Source organism: Chroicocephalus ridibundus, chromosome 3, assembly GCF_963924245.1.
Source record: "Chroicocephalus ridibundus chromosome 3, bChrRid1.1, whole genome shotgun sequence".
In the NCBI taxonomy this organism is placed as follows: Eukaryota; Metazoa; Chordata; class Aves; order Charadriiformes; family Laridae; genus Chroicocephalus; species Chroicocephalus ridibundus.
The window spans coordinates 15283211-15307083 of NC_086286.1; the positions used below are offsets into that span (position 1 = coordinate 15283211).

Below are 23873 nucleotides of genomic sequence, written 5' to 3' on the forward strand. Positions count from 1 at the left end.
CTTTTGCCCCGTAAAAGACCCTGCCTAACTTTGGCTTCCCCCCCACCCCCCTTCAGTAGCTTTGAGGCTCTCACCCTCAGGGAGCAGCAGGAACTGCCCCCATCAGCACACCACTGCTCTACGCTGTTTTATCTGCCACTTCAGGTGAGCACTTCCACTTGATGCCTAACTCAGTTCAGCTGTGGGCTGCAGCCAGAATGGGGGTAGTTCCCCCCTTTCACCTTCCCAGCCACTCACCCCCACCAGCTTGCTGCCCTGATAATACAACACAGTGATTTTGGGTGGGCATCACAAGAGCGAGCTGAACCGGGGCATACCCCAGGGCCGTACAGACACTCAACCCCATGCGAGAGGTGACCAACAGGGCGACTTCTTCTTTGGGTAGGAAACCACACTTCCACCCACCGTTACTTGTCCTAAAAGCAGACATTGAGCAAAAGAGAGGATGCCCAAGGGGCTGCTCCTGTGCGCTGCGTCACTCGCATCTGCTGCTCAGCAAAGACGCGAGGTGGGGAAAGCCAACACAGGTCTGAAGTCAGTGCCACGCTTTAGGGGAAAGCTGTGCACAACTGGAGCTGAAAACCCCATAGAGCAACAGGTACATCCAGCTTTAAAACAAAGCAGTCTAACCGCAGCAATAAAAAAAAAAAAAAAAAAAAAAAAAGACTGTGCCATTTCTCCTAGCAAAGACAAAACCTAAATGATCCAAAATGCTAAACTGCCTTTGGAGGTTACCATTTCACATCAACAGTGGGGCAACTGTTGATGAGCTAGATGAAATGCAGATGTAACTTTTAGTTACTATATGCCAAAACATCCCTCCAGATTCAGTGCAAAGCAGCCACCAGATGGTTTTGACTCTCCATCTCAAAATAAAATTGTTTGGTCTGACTATCATCTCTTTTGCGTCTTTCTAAGATTTCATATTTGACTTGCAGGATTTTATCTAGCCAAATAAAGAAAAGTAGGAAGGAAAACAATTCCTGCATTTGGAAGCGTTGGACTATTTCATAACAACAATAAGTTTCCAGTCCCCAGCATTTTGGAGCTTGATTACAGCAACTTGGGTTGAAAACAAGATGCCCTCCGTGGTGCAAGCCTTGTCCTTTACCTTTACTACCACCCTGCCATGGTCCTTTCCCTGGTAGCAGTGAAGTACAACCACTGAGTATGACCAGAGCAGCAAGGAAAGCCCAAGGAGCGACCAACCAAAACGGAGCAACTCAGCCGGCACCAGTGGCTTGGGCTCGCTGCGGAGGCAGACACCCATCCCCACGCTGCAGAAGACCCTCCATGAGCTTCAGCCCCAGGCAGCGGCCCCAGCTCCACCTGGTATGGGCAGTTCTCACCAGCTGCTTCCACCTGAGCTGGGCGAACCACTGGAAAATACTCTTGTTTGTGTGCACGGAGGGATATTGTATATTCACCAGCAGGTTTATCAGATAACAGACACCTCTCTCCTATCTCTACAGGCCTATAGGTGGGACCTGCTGTTTGCCGAAACATTTCAATAGCCACACAGATTGTTTAGCACCCTCTCTTGTCAAAAAAAAAAAAAAAAAAAAAAAAAAAAAAAAGAGACAAACCGTAAAAGAACAAAAAAACACCTAAAACACGTATCTACCAAGAAGAAGAAAGGGAGATCTGTTGAAGATACGCAAGCCCTGTCCCTCCCGACCTCCAGAGGAGGCAGCGGCAGGGCCACATCCATGCGAGCAGTGGAATGCCAAAGTGATGCTTGACACGGATGCCTCTCCTGCCTCCTCACACCTTTTCTCCCCAGTGGTATCGATTCATAAAAAATCCACAAACACATAATCGTAAAAACAAGTCTAGCAAAGAGCAGGGAGACTCTTCAGGGTTTCCAACTCCAAACCGCTTTTCACTTCAGGTCCCCCTGTGCCGAGTATCAGACGCTGCTCCCTCAAAACAAGCCATCTCCCACTGTAGACCTCTGTCCCCCCTAACCCAAAGGCTGCATGACAGCGCTCGAGATGCAAAGAGCACTAGCCATATCTTCTGAGGATCGCTGGCCCACAGTCACACCTCCACAGCTCCAGGGGCACCAGGGCCACAGCAGGTACACGGGAAGGCAAGCAGGTGTCCCAGGGACCGGCTCCAGCATCATCCCCTTGCTGTTCATCAGCTCCGGCTCCCAACTGCCATTACCAGAGAACCACTGAAGTCTCGTCTGTCTGGATGACACAAGCTCAACTGCAGCTCTAATCAGAAAGGGTATTTCAGCTCCTAAGTCTATCACTTGGGGTAAACCTTGGCAAACCACTTAGATACAGCAGCATCACAACAGACGCATACAGTAAGGATAATGTATATTTTAGCAGACATTTGACGTATCTACATCCTGTTTCCATGGTGTGAGAAGCTCCTCCGCTCACCTGTGGTGCTGGCTCATAAGACATCTCAAAGCAGTTACTTTCCCTTCAGCGCCCTTCAACTCATTAGAAGAAAACCGTAACATGCAGTATTTTTCAGTGATCCAAGCAAGGACAGCCTTCGCTCTACCTCTGCCGAGCACCATCCCAGGCTCCTGAACGCCCGCAGCCTGCTGCGAGAGGCAGGGTAAAGGTATTTAGCTGGCTGATATGAATGTACGTGCAGAGAGAACGTTCATCCATGGCTACGTCTGCAGCACGATGTGGCTGGCGCGGCTCGGTGGAAATAGCTCTGCGGAGTGAGAGAGCTGGTGCTGGGGGATCGCCTGCACGTGCCTTGGAGGGTTTTTAACTCCAGATCTGATACAGCAGGGTCTTGTGGACAACGTCTGGGAGCAGTCAGGGCACGGCAAGCCCGCTCCTGCAGCACCTCCTCCAGGTTAGCACCAGCCAAAACGAATCCAGTTCGTGCATCCCAAAACTGCCTTGCAGTGCCAGCTCACGTGGGTAAGCCGGGGAGAAAATCAGGAGATCTGCTTCGAAACATGAAGTCCAAACCGAAATATTAGCTTTATGGCAAACATGAGGAAGAACTCTTCCCACTTTTGCTGCCAGACCTCTAAGAGATGATTCCGTAGCTGACAGCCGGCAGCAATAGGCAGGGAGGTGTCTGAAAGCAGCCTGCCCCAGGATGGGGGGGGGGGGCACAGACCCTCCCCACCTGTCAAACATTTACACTCCTCCAAATACAAGAGCCGAGATTCATTTGAAAATTTTTAAAACCCTTCTTACCCTGACGTTACAAAATAGAACATGTCCCTCTCATGGAACATGCCATGGGCACCTCTGCTTCCATGGACGCATGGGATAGAAGAAACCTACTATGTGCTCCCTTCGAGATGCAATTAAGATGCCAGTAACAAAGAAAAAGTGAAGGAAAATACAAAATTACCTTGCTCTCTCAGAGAAGCACCCAGGGACATTGCTAGCGCATGGTTACAGGCAACATGATCAGCAAGACAAGCTTGCAAGCTGCGGCCACTTGCTGCAAGATACCTGAGGAGCTCATCCGAAGGAGTGCGCAGCATTCCTGTTACCCCCTGCGGAATCCGCGCGTGCCACGGACTTATTTTGCAGGAAGAATTTGGAGCAGTACCCTCATCCGGTCCTTTTCTAAGCTGGGTAGAGGGTAAAGATTTAACTACTGTGTTGGAAATGGGGAAACTCTGGCAAAGCTTCAGGAGGGGCTTTTTTTTTTGGTAAACGCAGTTTCTGTTCTTAAGAATTAGAGAGTTGTGCAGTCTCTAGAGCCTTGGGAAAACCCTGACAGAGCACATCAGCATCACCTTACTGGCAGTGGTGGCACCTACCCTACGTTTTGTTTTTCCTACTAGAGGAGTCTCACCTAGCAGCAGCAAGCCATCCTTTGGCTTTCCTTCAGCCACTCTGAGCCCAGCAACACTGGTGGAGCCAGCAGGGTAAGCAGAGGACCGGGCAGTCCTGCTGCCCATGTGCCAAGAACAAGGGTTGACTGGTAATTCCTAGATAGCAAGGGTTTCCAGGCTAGAAACAGCTGGGTTCACAGATAGCAGGAAATTATACACTGATTTAGGAGATTTCCCTCCCCTGCCCCAATTCTTCTGAAACTCATGTGTCCCTTCCCGGATAGGGCCACCCACTCCTTTGAGGGTAACCTTGCCATCTGCAGCAGCATGTGGTTGCTGCTTAGGTCCAAGTCTGTCACACAGGGACACCTTCCAGCATCTCAGTTACTCCATTACAGCACCTGGAGCCGCATTAAAAGCCCGTCCTAACACTCGGCAGGGCTTGGCTATGGGGCAGTTGGACCGGACTTGCCACGCAGCAGCAAAAAGCCTTTTTTTTTTTTTTTTCCCCAGGGCAAAGCTGCTGCTTGGGAAAACACCACCCTAAGAATTTAATGTAAAAGCAGGGATATTGAGAAGTGGTGACGCTCAGTCCTACCGGTCCAAGGCAGTCCTTCCCGATGCCCGCTCAGCCCCAGGACCTCTATCTACAGCGAGAGGCTGTCAAGCACGCCAGGCATTGCGTGCATTTCTGGTAACAAGCCTCTTACCACGTAGGCCGACCTCCAAGCACAGGGGTCCAGAATTTGTTTGTTGACTTTCGGTATGTGGTTTGTTGGTTTATTTAAGTCGGAGACAGCTCTTTGAGGCACGGGATGGGAAAGGAGAGCGGGAGGAAGGAAGTCACTAGTAAAATCATACAAGTGAGAAAAAGAATTTGTGCAGGAAAGAGTATCCTTGACTTTAAGAAGCGAAGCTCGTGTCTGCACCACGCAGAAAGACACGCTGTTATGTTATGACAGAGGTTAAAGCAAGTACATTAACACATATTAAGCATATCACAGTATACTAAATGCAAGAATTAAGATGGAGAAGCTGTGCTAAGTGTAAAAGAAGATCACGAGGGCAAGAGTCACTTTAATATCCAAGACAGCTGTTATACTGAGAAACAGCCACGTACGTACAGCATGCCTGCAAGCAAGGGTGCCCTGCAGAAGACCACATCTGCACCCAAACGGGCAACACCTGTGCCAGCCAAGCTGGGAAGCTGCTTGGCATCCCACCATCTCTTCTGCTTCCCGCTGCAGTCATAGCCATGGCCAAGCCAGGAAAGCAGGGGAAGGAGGAACACACCCCAGAATTTCAGCGTTGGAAAACAGAGAGAGCACCAATTTAAGAAGCTTCATCAAAAAGCCATCCTAAGATAGATATCTGAAATTTCAGGCTGGGTACTGCAGGCTAACAAAATTATGAATAATGGAAACAGGTCCCTTTGCAATAGCACGTTAGCCAGCTTTAAAAAGGATGCATGACAGCTACCTCTACCCAGGTCAGCACTAAATAACAAAACCAAGTGACTTTTGTCATCCTGTGATTTGTCAGAAGTAGGATTCCCAAACCACCTACAGCTGCAAATAAAGCGTTAAGAGGACGTGGAAGGGGAAAAAAAAAAAAACAACTACCCAACCCCAAAAGTCCTTGATAACAAGCGTCTTCTCCATTTCCCCCTGAATTTCAAAGTCGATCCCCCTCCCTCCCACCAGGTCTCACCTTGCCATGGCTTCTCTCCACCTTCCGGAAACACTTGTTCAAGGAGAGATTGTGTCGGACCGAGTTCTTCCAGCCGGTGGGTGCCGTGGCAAAGTAGGGGAAGCGCTCCAGGATCCAGCTGTAGATTTCTTTGACTGGCAAGCTCTTGTTGGGGGAATGCTCGATCGCCATGTAAATGAGAAGGCTGAAAGAGTAAGGGGGCTTGGAAGAGGAGGATTTTTTTGCGGGGTTCTGGTAGCAGGACGGCGAGAAAGATGGCACGCTGTCGCCCTCAATGTCATACAAGGGGCTAACGATGGGCAGACCCTCACTTCCGAGGCTGAAGTTTGTTAGAAGGTTAGTATTTTCGTGCAGCCAGTTCAAATTTGTGAGCTCGTCGTCCGCAGAATCTTTGTCCACCACAGTGGCCTTTGGCCTGCCGGCATCGCCTGCGTCGGGCAAGCTTCCCATCCCGTGACACTGCCGTAGTCCTGCAGCTTTTTCTGCTCCTGGCGTTTCAGCTTTCTTATCCGGAGTCATTCCAGTGACTGGACCCATTTAGCTTTATTGCTCTGCAACAAAGGAGGCGGTCAGAAATCAATGCAAACCTTCAAAACCACGCTCAGTTTGGCAGCCCACCAAACCCAAATGCAGTGCTGCACCATCCCTGCACCGTGCAGGGATACTGATAAGAGCCAGGGTCCAACATGAGTCCCCCAGGAATCTCACAAGCACATGTTAACTCCCCCTCCCAGTTTATAACCAGAACTTACGGTAAGCACTTGTATTTATCTTGAAACACCATTTTGGAAACAGAAAAAATAGCTATTTTGAAGTCAACAGCTGAAATCTGAAAAAGACCTTAACAGGTAGGATCTAATCCATTCAGCTCTCACATTAACTCTTTACTTATAATCAATATTTTGTAAATTGACCCTATTTAGAAGTGTTTGCCTTTTGTGCCCAGAGAGTTTTAAAAAAAAATTGCAAAACTTAAATCAGCATAAAGTGAATTAGCGGTCTCAGCACAAATGAACTCTTTACAACTCCCTACAAGTCACAGTCATTCCCAGTTACTGCCTCCCCTTTCCACCAGGGAAAGATCTGGCCAGCCCATCAGTTCAGCTGGGTCCCATGGAGCTGCCCAGGTCCGGAAGACCTTCTTTCCCCTCCCACAGCTCTCAATGGGAAGGGACCATCTGCTGGGGTGGCAGCTCAGACTTGCTGTAGCAAAAAAAAATTTAAAATTAAAAAAACTAACTAAATAAAATTAGCATCTATGAAAAATTGCCACCCAGAATGCATGGTCTAACAGGGTACCCATGGTTTAGAGGCATTACACTAACAAAACCCATCTTCTTGCTCGTAGAGTTTTAATAGGGGTCATCCAGCAAACTATCTATGATGCTAACAGCTGTTTTTCCTGCCGGTGTGACCATGTTAGAGCTTCATTGCACCTTGAGCTTGGGCCAGCGTAACTGCACCAGAAGTACAGGCCAACAAAACCACGCTAAAGGTGTGGTGTGTGTATCCATCTCTCTATATATATACAGGAGCTATACCAGCCTGCTATAAATGTAAGGCGCTCTGAATATGGATGCAGTTTACCAGCAATGCTGAGGTTTGTATTAACTGTAAAAAAACCCCAAAAAACCAAATAAATAAATAAAAAAAGCAACCCAGTTCCCTGTCCCAATACATGTACTGTCGTTCTGGTTTCACGCTCCAGGTCCTAATGCAAGAGCTCAGCTGCAAGACTCAGGCAGTTTCCGTATCATATCTCACTAGGCGGCTCTATGCAGTTACTGGATGTTTCCTTACAACCGTTTTTAGTAAACACATGGCTTCGTGTGCTTCCATCTTCTCCTGAAAAGTGGAAGGATGGAGTTGGCCAGCTTGCATACACCGTCTGGCTGTCCCAGCTACAAAACCACACCACTGGCTGGCTCCCACCTGACAGCCTCACCATGTCCCTGCAATCACACTGCCCACCGCATCAACCTGCGAGGACAGGCTGGGAGAGCTGGCATTGTTCAGCCTGGAGAAGAGAAGGCTCTGGGGAGACCTTATAGCAGCCTTCCAGTACCTAAAGGGAGCCTACAGGAGAGATGGGGAGGGACTCTCTATCAGGGAGTGTAATGATAGGACACAGGGTAACAGTTTTAAACTGAAAGAGGGTAGATTTAGATTGGATATCAGGAAGAAATTCTTTACTGTGAGGATGGTGAGGCACTGGAATAGGTTGCCCAGAGAAGTTGTGGCTGCCCCATCCCTGGAGGTGTTCAAGGCCAGGCTGGATGGGGCTTGGAGCAACCTGGGCTGGTGGGAGGTGTCCCTGCTCAGGGCAGGGCAGGTGGGAACGAGATGATCTTTAAGGTGCCTTCCAACCCCAACCATTCTATGAACCTGCCCAGAGACGTATTTGCCCAGCCTCCTCATTTTGGAGGAGGGGAGCAATGTATGCGATGGACGCGTGACATGGTGATGCAGAAAGGCAACACGACACCTCCACATTTTATGCTCCCCAACAGGAGCCAGAGCCCTGCCAGCCTCGGGCAGGCGTGGGGTGCAGAATTTGTGCCTCCCCCAGAAAACGCACTGGGTCTCCCACCAGCAATTTCTTCTCCTCTCTTCATCGGCTCATACACTTCCGCACCAGCTATTTGCAAGGCTGTTTTGACAGCAACACCTGCACCTATCCTTACCAGTACTAGTGCTGGAAACCATCCCCAAATTTTCTATTTAAGTGCAGGGGTGGGCGTGATTAACTACCAGCTCAGTCATTAAAAAAAAAAATAAAAAAAATTTAAAGGAAAGCAAACTGCTCAAACAGCTGGTCAAAAATAGCTTTGCTCTCCCTACCATTTACTTCTCCCCCAAGCCATCAGAGCAGATTTATATTGGCAGCCAGTGATTGCTGGCTTTAAGCACAGCGATATATACATATGCTTATGTCACTTTTTTCAATCCTTCCCGCAGTTAAAAAACAAACAAAGAGCTAGTGATGAAATTCATAAAGTCAGACAAACCCAAATCCTTGCCGCAACGTGGGTTGCACCGTTTTCCTTATAACAACTAACTTCACCTCCTTGTTCAGCGCCTCTTTAGGCAGCTACGTACCAGCTTACACCTCTCCGCTGCGTATTGGTAATTTTAGCACTCGGTTCATGTTGCATGAAATATCCCTTTGCAAATCTTCGGTCAGTGCAGCAGATCAAGATCAAGAACATTGACACACACACACGCAAGTTTTAGGTCGCTGTATTCATTCCTTCGGTGAACATGGGGCAATAACGTCTGTTTTACGACACAGACATGGCCCGGGCACTCCTACAGTCTTCTCAAAAATACAGAGGGAAGAAAAACATATTAACTTATTAAACCAGCACTTAAAATCACGTCGGTATTGTGGTGTCGACACGCTATTTGTTTGCATGCTATTATGTCTTAGCAGAGAATCATGAGAATAATTAATGCCCTACTTAAAAATATAATTCTTTGCAGGCATGATACAGTAAATAATGTAGGCTAGTGCCATGTTTCTCTTAGTAGATGCATTACAAAAATTCACATCTCATATTACCTCCTTGGTGCCTAGTTCACCACCTCACACATCTTCTACATGAACACATCAGCAGAAATGAAAATATTTTTTCTAGAAAGCTATAAAGGCCATTATTAGACTATTATTGTCTAATAAATAAGAAAAAAAAAAAATCACAGTTCTGTAACTACTGCAGTTTTCGAAGAGTGTTCTCCAGTGCTCTGAATTGAACGCTACATCAAGGGTAATTTAAATATAGAAACAGCAGAGTTATTTTAATGATGTAATACTTAACTCCATTGCTATGGAAGTAACGAGATCAGTAACATTGAGGACCATCAACTGATAATTTTGGCGCTGCCTTTCTGGAGATAGCCACTGTTCCTAGACAGCATCGCCTCAGCCCCAATGACATAACGTGCTTTGTACCAGGCTATCCTACATTTGCTTCCCTTGGGGTCAGAATATGGTAACCTCTAATTCTGTCCAGCTTACTCTGGCCTGCTGCAGCACCCGTCCAAAGAAGAAACCAACATTGGCAGCCTCCCTACTGCAAAGCCATCAAACGCTTGCTCTTTCCCTAGACAAAGATCAACCACGGCAGTTCCAAGGGGTACCCCACAGATAGGCTCATTAACAGACGTGTCTCGCCTCTCAAGCTCCCAAGGGCCATGCAGACCATAGGACCTCCTCACCATGCAAGCACCCAAGGACCACGTGGACCACAGGATCTCCTCACCCCTTAAGAACCAAAGGGCCGTGTAGCCCATAGGACCTTCTCACCTCTCAAGCTCCTAAGAGCCATGCAGACCATAGGACCTCCTCACCACTCAAGCTCCTAAGGGCCATGCAGACCATAGGACCTCCTCACCACTCAAGCAACCAAGGACCATGCAGCCCATAGGGCCTCCTTACCTCTCAAGCACCCAAGGGCCACGCAGACCATAGGACCTCCTCACCACTCAAGCACCCAAGGACCATGCAGCCCATAGGGCCTCCTTACCTCTCAAGCACCCAAGGGCCACGCAGACCGTCTCTAACTATTCAGCTGACACAGCACTGCTTTCTGCCTGTAGCAGCCTGGTGGGGAGTGACAGCGGTGTCACTGGAGTGTACCTGAAGGCACACAAGTGGTCAGCTTGCGTGCTCTCCAAAGCCCCTCTTCATTCACGCGGACCCTTAATGACATCCAAAATCCACAATTTCTTTTTCTCCATATGTGCTCTGCTTGGCCATAAGCAGATGGGACTGTAAAAACACAACTTCCAAGCTGTTGTTTTCAAGATTACCACTTCCAGTATTTAGGGTTTAGTATTTTATGTAAGGGCCATACCACCCAAAGCCGCCTTTGCTGTAAGCTAGCAGGGTGTTGTGGACAGGGATGACGCAGCGGGAATGCCACAGTAAGAGCAAGGGAAGCAGACTGCGAGAAGAAACGGATGCGGAAGAAGCTCTCCAATGCAGATATCGTGATAAAACCGTATACGCTTGGAACCTCAGATTTTTTTCCTAACGTTACCAGCTAGAAAGCTTGATGCAAACAAGGTTAGTGGTAGGCACTAGGACTTGCTCTCCACAGAGGAGGCAGATGGCCACCATTTAACCGAGCTCTCCGGCTGGCACAGCCAATGCCCAGAGACTGGCTGCAATTCCCACCGGGACATCCCCAGCCCCACAAGCAGAGCCAGAAGGCAACCTCCAGCTGTGCAAACGCAGAAATAACGTGCTTCAAGAACATCTCTGAAAAATGTGCAACAGTTTATGCTCTGTCCCACGTGCTTCGCCTTACCAATAAGTACACAGTAACACAGCACGCTGCTGTTAATTAGAATCAACACTTGCAACTGAAAGCAGAGCATCAGGCATCCAAACCCTAAGAAACTCGAGCATCTATCTCCTGCAAGCACCTCCAAAAGAAAAGCCAACCAAACATCTACTCCTCAAATATGAAGTACTGCAGCGGAGGTGCACGTTCTTCTGCATGGTAATTAGAGACAGAGGACGATGATTCTAGGGTTAGGATTAAAAGGCACATCAGAAAATAGGCGAGAGAGATGACTTTCTTTCCAGCAGTCTTGTGAGTTCTGGCATGGCTCAGGAGCACACATAAAAGCCAGGAGAGGACCTCCCTGCTGATAAATGCTGATCCCAGCACCCAAAGCCCAGTGAAGTCCTGCCCTTCCAGGCCGCTTGTGACCCGAACAGCACAGCCCAGGTCCGAAGGGGCTGATTAAGGCTGGAGGTGTATTCGGATAGCAGTCAGGTTCACAGAAGCCTCAACAGATTGGAGGAGATTCAGTGTCGCAAGACCAGATAATATTTCTGCAATCTTCTTTCAAACTCAGTGAAGAGCTAAGTTTGGGAAAGGTTATGGGGGCTGGGAGGTCCTCAGCCTAGCACAGCACATCTGGGGTTAAACCAGGTTTGCATGCTGCCATATGCATCCCCAGCTACAACTTCATTTTCACAGAAGACCTTGAGCAGCGCTGTGTTCTGCCACAGAAGCGAATGGTTTGATGAATGAGCATTTTATGAACACGAAGCTGCTTTAAACCTGGGCCAACTGTTTAACAACGCTGGAAGTCCGCTTGAGCATACCCTCAGGCAAGCAGGGAAGCACAATTTTTTTGCAGCAGCCCTTCTTGAAGAAGTCTCAGCTTCAGCAGAGTCCAGGGGACAAAGCCATAGCAGATACCTCCAACCCACCAAAAGTGACCTTCTCCAAAACCAGCAGCGTCGCAGGTAGCAGTGCACAGACATCGTGTCAGTACTATGGCCACCGTGCCTGGACTCACCAACCCAGCAAGAAAGAATTCAGCCTTTTCATTAAAAGATGCCACAGCCTTGTTCGTGCCAGGTTATCGTGTGAGCAGAGCTGCTGCTTGACCCTTCTTTACTCTCCAGTGGCATCGGATGAAAGGTGCCATTTGGCATCTGTACAACATCGGCGCCCCAGGTTAGGACAACCTCCTCCGCAACTAAACGTACCTATTTATTCCTGTAGGACCAGCCAAGCAACTAGGTCACCTCTGCCAGTAGTGGGAAGACGTAGAACCTGCTAACAGTGCAGTAATTTCCCTCCAGATTTAAAAAAAAAAAAAAAAAATTAAAAAAAAAAATCTTACCATGCATTGTCTAAGTCTGTGGAATAGAATGTGATTTTAATCCAGGAGAAGGGATTTTTAGCCATGTCACACTTAGACTAATGAGAGTGGATCTGCAACCATGCTCTGCAAGAAGCTCGGGGTGTGCAGCCTTAATTACAGAGCTGGGGCATTTGTGTGTTCTACACACAACTTTTGTACTAACATATACAAGCTCTGAGAGAATATTTTAAAAGACTGGTGTACGTGCCTTTGCATGCAAGCAACTATACCAATAGCAAACTCTTCTGTTGATTTTTGATATTCCCTTGCATTGACGGGAAGCGCATCGACACCGGGGACTGTTCTGACTTAAATGCATCAACGCAGGTATCGTGTCGTTAAAGCAGCCCAAGAATTACACAAATAAATGACTGTCACCCCTCGCCTACACAAATTTAGCATAAATTTCCAAGCCATCATGCCCGCAGCACAGGACAAGTTTTTGTGCGTTAGAGCGAAGAGCAACAAAAAAAAATCTTGGCACAACGAGTGAAAACCCATTGATAAAAAGCACCGCATCCGCTTGACCGGCAGCAGTAAAAGCATGACACCAGACCATTTTCCCCCCCATTAATTTAACCTCCCCCCTCCTTCCTTCATCTCCTTTGTGTGGGGCTGCCCTGCTCCATCCCCTGCCCACCCCACAGGGGCGGCTCGGCGGGGCTGGAGGTCAGACTGAAATCCTCCCCCCCCCGCCCTCCCAGGCCCCGCAAAAGGCCTATATTTGATTACAACGCTATATGATGTCACGTATCCAAGACAACTAAAGGCATTACGGTCTCCTGGGGACAAAACCGCCTCTTGGCCATAGATTTCGGCAAGCCGGAACCCGTTGTCTGCAGAGGAGAAGAGGGGGAAGCTGCGCACCCCCCTCCCTCCCCGGCCACAAAAGGCACCAGAGATGCTCCCAGGGCAGCACCCATGGCATTCGGGGCCCTTCCCGCTCCTCTTGGCTGGCAAAGGCAGGGGGAAATTAAAAATAATTGTTTAAAAACCCATTTAAAAATTGCGTATTGGCTTCTTGAAGCCAGCCTGAAAAAAAAACCCAACAGAAACAACAAAACAACTAAGGACCAGACAAGCCATAAGCATTTTTTTTAACAAAAAAAAAAAAAAAGAGAACAAAATGAAACCCAATGAAAAGGTCCAATATTACGAAAATTTATGAAGTTCTGCAAAATTTAAAAAAGGGAAGGGAATAAACCCTTATCATAGCTTGGGGAAGGGCAGGGAGTGAGAGAAAGAGATTTCATCTGAGATATAATTTGTATGAAAAAAGTTTTCATTTTTTTATGAAGTACACATATATACACACACACACAAGTGGGTTTATGATTGAAATAAATATCCGAAACGAAACTGATACGTAAACTCAGACATGCCCGGACACCAATCCAGACCCTGTGCACGGCCCTTAGCCTTTGGGACATTTATTCCAGTGCTGCCTGCAGGGCCTTTGCAATCGTGAAGCCTTTCCAAAGGTTACAGTCACTATCGGACAAGGTTCCCTGTGCCTCAGTTTTAAAACACGCACATGAAAACAGTCTAACAGAGAAATTGGGAAATGAAAAAAAAACCAAATCCAGCAGCGAAATCTAAACTATTAAGAAAAACCCTTGGTGTCACAGAAAGGAGGGGGGGAAGCGCTTTTAAGAAAAATGCTTTATTGCCAATAGTAGCTTTTCAAAAGACGCCTTCAAGTCATGTTCCTTAAATTCAGTACGTTGCTTGCTAAATGAACTAAAATGCAAAAAAATGTAAGCCATTGATATGTTCACAAGCCAGCCATTTGAGCAAATGCCTTCCAAAATAATTCTGATGCTAATTCCCTTTTCCAGGGTAACCGTTCCACGTGTTTCTCCACCATCCTCTTGAAACAGAAGTGAATATAGCTACATTTCAGCTGGTGTCAGTGACAATTTACCAACACTAGAAAACATAATGCTATCTTTTCCCTCCAGCCTTTCTGCCTTCTTCAGCCTTAAAGTGCCAGAACTCCCGATTTTCAGCTGAAAACCGAACACTTTGCCCCACGTGACCCTTCTGCAAGATTTAATTTAAAAGCATCATTGGAGCCGTACCACAAAGACACCGCCGTGTTACCAGTAAAATCTCATCATCGCAAAGCTGTCCCCGATTGCAGTTTCCCAGCTCCTGCTCCCGAAGCTCAAGTTTTCCTCCAGAGCCCCGGGCACAGCAAAGTGATGCTCTTCACCGTGCTGGCCTCCCTGGCCAACTTCCTCTTAATTTTACTCCACAACTGCTGAACTTGGCTTTCTGTTTCAAAAAAACCTATCTTTTCTTCTACACGGAGATCCCACGCTGGAACAATTGGACCAAGCAGGTTTCTCGGACACAAAAATGGCCCAGTTTGATCATACAGGGTCTGTATGCTGAGGTAAACCTTCAGATGGAAGGCCACAGAAGATACCAGTTTCTCTGAACACAGAAGAAAGGCATCTGTGCTAGCAAAACTAGACCGTCAAAGTACAAGAACCCATCCGACACTTCTCACATGGCATGGTCAAAAAGCCCAAAAGCATATTAGCTCATACTTTTGACTGCTCAGCATCCCTAAACCAAACCAAACCAGCTGATAACCCATCTGGTGATGGTCCTCACAGGCCAGAGGATGAGGGATGAGGGACTGCAGCTGCTGCCTGGCACCAAGCTTCCCAGCTCCCGCTCACTTGGCTCTACTTCGTGCAAGTTTTCCAGTCATTGAACTCTCTCCACATCCAGTAGTTAGCTTTCAGGTGACCAGATACTTGCCACAAATTTAAGCACAATGCAATCCAGTGACAGCGTTAAAAAGGAAGCCAGCAAGTCAACCGGGAAACTAAAAGTAGCTGCAAACTGCGAGACAGGAATGCACTGGAAATAATCTGAGAGAAGAAACAAAGCCTGAGCGTGGTATCAAGATAAGCTGCTCCAGGAGATGGCCTTTGGGAATACAACCAGTCACACATCACAAAGTCCACGCTAAAAACGCGATGGCAACTGGTACGATGCACACTGGTGGGGCGCCCAGATGCATAAACAAAATAACGCGAGGATCGAGCAGCATCGCCCGCACACCACCCATCCAGCTCTTCATAGCTGGAAAATGCGGTCACCTCGATCAAGCCCAAGGTCCCCAACGATGCCGCTCAGAGACAGGCATGTGAGCCTGTGGGGCTGTAATGAAGAGACCGGCTTCGCCACCGGCTGTCAAGCTGATCTCAGCCCAGCGCCGCGCTTCAAACCCACCCCATCAGCCAGTTCACAGAACTCATTAGCCACCGTGGACCACAACCGCCACGCTGCAAGGCTGCCCACCTACTCGAGTACCGCTGACCCACGTAAATCGCATCAGGATTTTCCGCCAGCGGGAATTGGGTGGAAACACTCCCAACTCATAATCTAATCCTTACAGAAGGGTGCAGGAGGGGTGGGGGGGTGATTTCTGCAGCACTACTAGCCAATTTAATGGAGTCCCTAACACACCCTAACCTTTGAGGAAAAAAATAGGGAGCTCTAAGTCTAGTTTGAGCATAACAGAAAATAATTTGAGCGCACTAGGGCGAAAAAAAAAGTAAAAATTTGCATCATTGACTTTTGGTATAAATCTTCTTATTCCAGGTTTCTCTTAAAACGGTCCTGGTACGCCAGCAGCCGTTTAGTGGCACGGGTATTCCCACCCTGGACACGGCAGTGAGACTTCCCGGTTACAGACCGCGCAGACCTCCGGGCACTCGGCGCCGAGGAGCTCTCAGCATGGTCCAACCCTCGTCCTTCCATAGCCGTGGCGTTTCAGAGGGAGGAGGCAGAGAACCAGGCCATAAAGATGCTGGCCGGCACCAGACAGTGCTTCTTCCCTACCACCTCATTTATTACTGAAGCACAGGCGAGCTGTGTGCCGCTTGCTGACTTCACTTCTATTTTGCAAGTACCCTGGAGCCTCGCTGAGTGCTCTTGCGCAGCACAGAATCATAGAATCACCTAGGTTGGAAGGGACCTTTCAGATCATCGAGCCTAACCATCAACCTAACACTGACAAAAAACATGACTAAACCACATCACTAAGCACTACGTCCACCCATCTTCTAAATACCTCCAGGGACAGCAATTCCACCACTTCCCTGGGCAGCCTGTTCCAATGTTTGATAACCCTCTTGGTGTAGAAATTTTCCCTAATATCCAATCTAAACCTCTCCTGGAGCAACTTATGGCCATTTCCTCTTGTCCTATCACTTGTTACCTGGGAGAAGGGCATGGTGAGGATGGGACAGAGAGTTCATCATCACGCGGCCTGCACTAAGTCAGAAGGCAGGTGTAACATCATAGAATCATAGAACCATAGGGTTGGAGGGGACCTCTGGAGATCATCTAGTCCAACCCCTGCCAGAGCAGGGTCACCCAGAGCAGGTTACACAGGAACGCGTCCAGGCAGGTTTGGAATGTCTCCAGAGACGGAGACTCCACCACCTCTCTGGGCAGCCTGTGCCAGGGCTCTGCCACCCTCAGGGTAAAGAAGATCCTCCTCATGTTTAGGTGGAACTTCCTATGCTCAAGTTTGTGCCCATTACCTCTTGTCCTGTCCCTGGGCACCACTGAAAAGAGCCTGGCCCCATCCTCCTGACACCCACCCTTTAAGTATTTATAAGGGAACGAATATGACAGGGAACGAATAAACACAGGAAAAAAAAGTGAAGCAACATCTCAGGGTTTTCTTGTTTTACCTGCGGGTGTCTCCTCTGGGAGCCAAGGAAGCTGCTGGATCCGGGAAGAGACACCCCACAGGCGCCCGGACCGACACTCTCAGCTGCTGGGCTGGGATGCGGATGGGTGTTTGCAGCCTGTGACCGTGTGCTTGTTGAGAGCCGCCGCCGCCGCGCTGCCCTGAGTCACCGAGCGCCGCCGACAGCAGCGCCCAGACGCAGGAAGTTGCCCAACACCATTGCACTTGTCGAGCGGCGGGATGAGGCACTCGCCGCCTCCATCTACTTCCCTCAAAGAGGCCATAAGCGAGGCAGTGACATCCCATACACAAGCTTACACACAACGCACCTCGTTAACAGGAGGGGAAGGAGCGGCAACAGCCATAAAAAGAAAACTCGAGGAGCCAAATGGAATAAAAGGGGCAGAATTCACACCTGTGCTGAAAAGGCAGTGAGTACACACCACTCCAGCTACGACCTTCACTTACAAAAAGGCCGCTTCGCATTGATTTACAGCCGGGAGAAGAAAGCTATATTTTGCGGAGCTGGTTTTGCACGGCAGCGGTGCAGTCGGAGCACCCGATGGAAGGGGGTGGTGCAAGAGATGCGCCGCGGCAGCAGCTGTGGGCACACCATCCCAACACCCCCACTTTCTGTCACCCCACCGGCTGTAATCCCACTACCCGGCTCGTTCTGATAAGGTAACATGAATCTGCATTTGGAAAAAGTCTTCCGAGTGCCTAGGGTATCTCCTTCCGTACCTTCCTTTGAACCCCAACAACCAGTAGCCAAGGAGCGATGACGGGGGAGGAAGGTGGAATTACAACCCTGGTGAAACCAGCGTCAAAACTCCCACTGTTCTTATGGGAACAGACATTCCAGCACATGCACCGCATCGCTTTCTCACCAGCTTGAACTAAACCTGTACACAGCATCCGCAGCCGCCAAACTATCTCACTCACCAAAAGAGTTTGCCTTTGCCGAACGCGTCAGGTTTTCAAGACAACTATGTTGAGGGGGCAGAGCCTGTGCTTAATAAAGATGGTAAAAAGGAGCCTGACATGCCTCTAAGCCTCTGTTGTCTTTCCCGGGCATTGCACTCGCTCTCCAGGCAGTCCTTTTTCTCGTTTGACGGGACCATGACACGTCCCTGTATCTGCTCCGTTACTTACTGGACTGGCACATCCTGACACTGAGATAGCTGCTGGCAATGCTGGCGCCTTCCATCCCGAGCTCCCCAGAGGACACGGGAAGGCTCCTCAAGCAGAAAACCTGTGCTGGTTGGAGCTGGTGAGGCAGCGCGCTCCTCGGCTGGTGTCCCTTTTGGATAAAAAAAGATATCTTACTTCTCGGGCTGAGCGATCCCCGCGGAGCTCCTTCGGTGCGGCCTCGGCAGCAGCACCCAAAGGGGTCACAAATTCATCCTCTGGTCAAGACGCTGACAAGGGAGACATCAAGGGAGTTTTATTCCGGCAAGGTCCCAGGGAGGACAGCACGCCTGAAGCGATACAGGGTTGGTGCTACAGCCAAGGCAGCATCTCCAGCCACCGCAGCATCTCCACCACGTTCTGCAAGCCTAAACACCACGTACAGCGACACCGCTCAGCTTACGGGGCATTCGGGGGCAAAAAACAACACTAAGACCACAGAAAAGTCCTATATTTTAGGCCACTCAAACATACAAAGCGAGAATTACCGTCTTCTCCCTATTTCTACAAAACTCCAATGACGCAGCTGGACACAAGGAGCCCCCCCAGCAGCACCCGAACCGCTGCAGCAGCAGGAGGCCCAGCTCCGAAACAACACAGCCTGGCACTCAGCTAAGTTCATTAGGCTCAAGGTCTGCGCCAGGTTAATTGATACCACGTAGCTCTCAGTTCAGAGCTGATGCGTCCCAGCTATCTTCTGCAGAGCTTGGAAAATGTGAGCTGGCACCTGCCAAGGAGAAAGAGAAGAGAAAAAAAAAAAAAAAAAAAAAAAAAAGACCACAACAACTGCAAACTAGTTCCAGTTTTCTGACAGAAGATAATGCCAGCCTAATTTATCGTGCATAGATGTAGCATCACAACAGACTTCTAGGAGGTAAAAAAGACCCCCAGACCAAGAAGCCCAACAGAAGTGAAGTGATTCACACAATATATTAAAACCCACCCGTTACCAAAGTCATATCTAAATGCAAGTCCGCCAATAACAAGATTTGGAGAGTATAGCATATATAAAGTTATCTTGATTTCACAGGTTAGTCCCAAACCTAACCAAGTCACCTTCACAGCATTCAAGTCAAACCTAATTCCGCATTTTTAACTTCACATTTCGTGCATGACGCCCATCCCCAGGCAGGCACCACGGCGGGGATGTGAGTTTATTGGGCCCCGACGCAAGGTTACTCCTTATTTTCCGGTTTTTACTCTTTGTCCTCTTTACTCTTTGTTTGGGCCTTTCCAGAACCCAAACCTTTACGAACAAAAGCCAGTTTCCGCGCCCCCGTCAACTGGGAGACCGGGAGCACCCGCGTATCCGAGCGGGGACTCGGCCCGGCGGGCAACGGGACGCGGCTCCTCAGCGGCCACCGCGCTTCCCTGCCCAACTCCGCCAACCCCCCCCCAAAAAAAAAGCCGGGACACCCCCAAGGGCCACGTGCAGATGCCGGCCTTGCCTCCAGCACCTCGTGAGCCGTTTCCAGTGTTTTTACCCCCAAAAACGAGGGTAACGCGTCTCCCGCTTCCCCCCGCCCCGCTCACCTCTGCAACCCACGGACCCTTCGCGCCCCCGTGGCGGGGTGTCCCACCCGTTTCGGGGACAAGGGGGCGCAGCGGAATAAGGCCAAAAAAAAAAAAAAAAAGGGGGTGTGTGTGTGTGTGTGTGGTGGAATGGAGGGGTGTTTTATCTAATTCAATAAACCGCCGGAGGGTTCGATGGCGCTGGCCCGGCGGCGAGGGGCACGGCGCGGCGGGCGGAACCCGCCTCCATCACCTCCGCGTTAAGAAGCGCGGCCCTGCGCCGGGAGGTCACCCGCGTAAAAAACCGCGGGCGGAAGCTCCGCGGAGCCGCGCCGGGAGGAGGAGCTGGGGGGGGGGGGGGGCGGAAAGGAGGGGGCAGAAGGAGGTCGCTCCCGCCGCGGCGTGGGGACGAGGTTCCCCACGCACCGTGCGCCCCCCACGCACCCTCATGGAAGAGGAAGCGCCGCGCGTTGTCCCCATGCGTGGGGGGGGGGGGGGGGGAGAAGGGAAGGGGAGGGGAGGGGAGGGGAGGGGAGGGGAGGGGATGTCGCTTTGCCCCTTCCATGCGTGGGGCGCACCCCCCCTTCCCCCCCCCCCCCCCGAAGCCCCACCGAGACCCACCGCTCTTCCCCACTCTCCCCCCCCCCCCCCCGTCCTCAAACCCTTAAAAACCAAAAAAAAAAAAACCGCCAACCCCCCGCAAAACGCCAGAACTAAACAACAAAAAAAAAAAAAAGGGGGGGGGGGGGAAGCAACCAAAAGAGGGGTGGGGAAAAACGGGGGTGGGTTGGGGGGGTGGAAAGAAGGCCGGCTCCCACTCACCGCGGTCATGAAGCCGTGCGGCCGGCGGCGCGGACACAATATGGCAGCGGGGGGATGTGTCAGGGAGCAGCTGCTCCCTGCGCAGCGGCGGCGGCACCGCCCTCCCCGCCTCCCCATGGCAACGGGGAACAAATTCACACACACACACACACACACACACCCCTCCTTTTCCTCGTCTTCGTCGCCGGTACCGCCTCCCCGCGCCGCCCCGACGGCCCCGGGGTGGCGGCGGTGCCTCCCGGCACCGCCGCCACCCCGGGGCCGTCGGGGCGGCGCGGGGAGGCGGGAGCGGCTTCCCCGGCTCCTCATCCTTCCCCGAACCATCCTCGCTCACCCCAGTTCCCCCCACAGCACCGCACCCCCCCGAAAAAACCCCATCAATTTCAAAAATAAACCCTCCTTCCCCTTCCCCAAAACGCTGGTGCGGTTTTGCCAACATTCTCCCCCCACCCCTCCCATTTCTCCTCCGACGCTAAACCTTCGTTGTTATTATTATTTTTAAAAAAAAAAAAATTTTTTTTTTTTTTTTTTTTTTAATCCTCTCAACAAAGATGAAACCGCCGCCGTGTTTGCTCGGCCTCGTGGCGCAATTGTCCTCCGCTCGAAGCTTTTCCCCGGGCGAGAACTTTGCTGTTTGCTCAGCGCTGCGTGCGCCCGCAGCTTTACCAGCAGCGTAAAAAAGGACCTCGGGAAGTCACGGGCACGGAGGAATTTTTCTTTCCCGGCCGATCTGCTGCTGGGGGGGGGGAAAAAAAAGTTTGTTCGCCCTTTCCAAGGTTTCCTTTTGCCTGCCTCGTGATGCGTTGCAGTAATTTTATTTATAAGGGAGGATGGGAACGTGTTTCAAATGAAATTCCACCACTCCACATTAGCTGGAACAAGTTGTTCTTTTTTGTCTTTTTATTTTTTTTAATGGAAATAATTTCAGTTCAGAGAGAAACCTCTTGGGTTTTTTAAGAGCAAGGATGAATCGGGCCCAGGGTTTTAGCAGGCAGAATATTCTCCCAAGGGCAGAGAATCGAATCCAGCTCAGCCCGGCTCCTTCTGCTGCGCCGTGAAGCACGACCGGCGTCAGAAGCAGAGTCCAACCACACAGATTTGACCAGAATAAATTGTTCTCAGCAACTTTCATTTTGCTCCTACCTAATTTCCACTGACTGAATACGTTATGAATCATTCAACCTTTTATTTTTCCAGCTTCAGAAGTTATCCGGGGCCCTTCCTACCCTCTTGGCGGACAACGGAAGTGCACTTATATTAATTGTGTATTGCTAAAGCCATCTAATGCTGAAAGCACCTTCCATTGCTAAACGATTAAAAATAGACCTAGCACTGCTGGTACCAGCAATACTTTTGCCTGTAAGAGGCTCTTTTGCCTAAATTCCCGTCCCTCTGCCTCCCAGAAAGCAAGGGCTGCAGCTTGCCCGGATGGCTACCACACCTCAGCTGCTTCAGAGGGAGGAGCGGTGCCTGAGCTGAACCTTGTTTCCCTGTAGGACCAGGTTGTGTTGCTTTGCCTTTTGCCCCAGCCGGGCGGCAACCTGAGAGAGAGACGTTTGAATCCCGGATCCATTTGGCTTCAATATGCTACGTGAAAAGTTCAGCGCGGGCCACCGAGAGTGGTAGCCACTCTCAGCCCTTGACTGCCTTTACGCCCTGGCCTTTAAAGCAGAGCTGCTCACAGATATTTTTCCACTTACCCTTTCAAAACACAAGCTGAGTTCAGCAGGAACGTACGCCCTCTCACCCCGTCTATTTTAGTGGAAGAGAAAAAAAAAAAAAAACCAGAACGCAAACCAAACAAAACCTAAAAAGATAAAAGCTGAAAGTGCCCTGAAGTCGCCACCCCCTCACGGAAACAAAAAATAAAACTTGGCCTTTGGATGGGCATTTGATTTCAACCAGGGTGTAGCGCAACACTTCAAATGAAATAAAATGTTTCTACACCTCCTGAAAAATGTCACCTTTATCTTCCTGGGTCCTCTCTGCTCCTCAACATGCCCAGGTTAGGTTTTTTTGGCTTTAAACCATACTATGTTGTTAAAAATCCAGCAACTCTGTATCAATAAAGGCAGTAAGGGAGATTTGACGCTTTCTAGAGTGCCTATTTCATCAGGCCCTCACCTCCAACACCAACCAGGGCCACCTTTGGTCTTCTACTGCCTGTGAAATGGCTGGTGGCTGCAGCAGTGGATTTGGGGAGGGGGGCACAGGAGGCCGAAGAAAGCCCAGCGCAATCCCTAGAAAGGCTTCAGCATTCCACCTCATATCGTAGTCATCTCAATAATGGGCCATAGGCAGAATTTACGTCTTCTAGAGGAACACATGTAGTTGCAATTCTGCAACAGCTCCTCCGTGCGCTGTTGGAGGAGCCGGAGCTGACCCAGCCCAGCTGGGGCACAGAGCATTTTGAGCGGGCATTGCCAGGTCGGGTAGCAGGTACAGGACAGGCGGGTGCCACAGATATGTGATTCAGCATCCCTAGCATTACAGCGGCGGTGGCGGGTCACTCCTCAAGGACCTTTGCTTTCCCACCAGCCCCAGCCCCCAGGAGCAGCGCTGCAAAAACCAGCACGTTCCCGCTGGAGCACCATTTGCACCCCGGGGCGATGCTTCATTTCCACACTGTCTTCAGCAGCGGCACAGATCCGTGACGGGTCTGTGTCAGATCTCACACAGGAGCTGGGGCACACCAGGGCTCCAGGCTCTCCTGGTCCCCTCTGAACACACAGCGGGAGAGAAGGGTATGCACCCTTCAAGGGCAGGCGGGGACAGGGCTCCACCACAGGTCTTTTCAGGTCATCATGGGGGCACTGACACCTCTCCTGATGTTTGCTTGTTCTGCTTGTCCCTGCCTGGTTTGACTCCTGACATCCTTGGCAGGCATCAGGATGCCTTCACTTAGTGCCCAGGCAGCTGCTGGATGATCGAGGAACCTGTGTTTGTCTCTCTTTGCTGTCCATGCTCAGTTTGATCCCTGCTTCCTTGCCATGATCCAGTTTGCCTGCTAAATCCTGCATGCGATTTGTGGGAGCAGGTAGGGGAGGGCTGGGAGCAACAGCATCAGATGGAGCCAAGGCCACCAAGTGTTATCTGCTGCACGTTTGCTCACTCCCCAGAAGCTGGAGAGCCACAGGTGGAGGACGCCCTGCCAGGATGCTTTGTGCAGAATCCCTGAAAGCTGCTTGCTCCCAAATCTCAGATTAAAGGCATTCAACCATTCTTTCCCACAATGTAACCTGTCCCGCAACGGAGACCTGCGGCTGCTGGCAGTCCAAGCCCACACGCCGCCTTGGTCTCCTCTTGCTCCATCCCAGCCTTCTACTGCAGGCAGGACAAGCACCAGAGCTACTGAAGGGAACCTATAGCAAAATGCCACCAAGCAAAGCAGAAGTCATCCACTAAACATGACAAGGACATGGTGCTATTTCCCAACACAGACCTCGAAAATAGGTGGGACAGATATTAGCCATG

General features: G+C 50.1%; 1 protein-coding gene across 7 annotated transcripts in view; it reads right to left on the minus strand.

The window, feature by feature from the left end:
* Positions 1-23873, minus strand: part of FOXN2 (forkhead box N2) — a 118929-nt gene that overhangs the window by 17725 nt on the left and 77331 nt on the right. For 3 of the 7 annotated variants that reach the window (XM_063328109.1, XM_063328111.1, XM_063328110.1), the window contains one exon: positions 5489-6039. In XM_063328109.1, coding sequence (XP_063184179.1) covers positions 5489-6025 — 537 coding nt within the window. In that variant the 5' untranslated portion in view covers positions 6026-6039. Of the gene's footprint in view, positions 1-5488; positions 6040-18029; positions 18173-18203; positions 18312-20399; positions 20530-20559; positions 20623-23873 lie in introns of those variants that run through there. The other 4 variants (XM_063328115.1, XM_063328108.1, XM_063328113.1 and 1 more) reach the window with 4 other exon arrangements.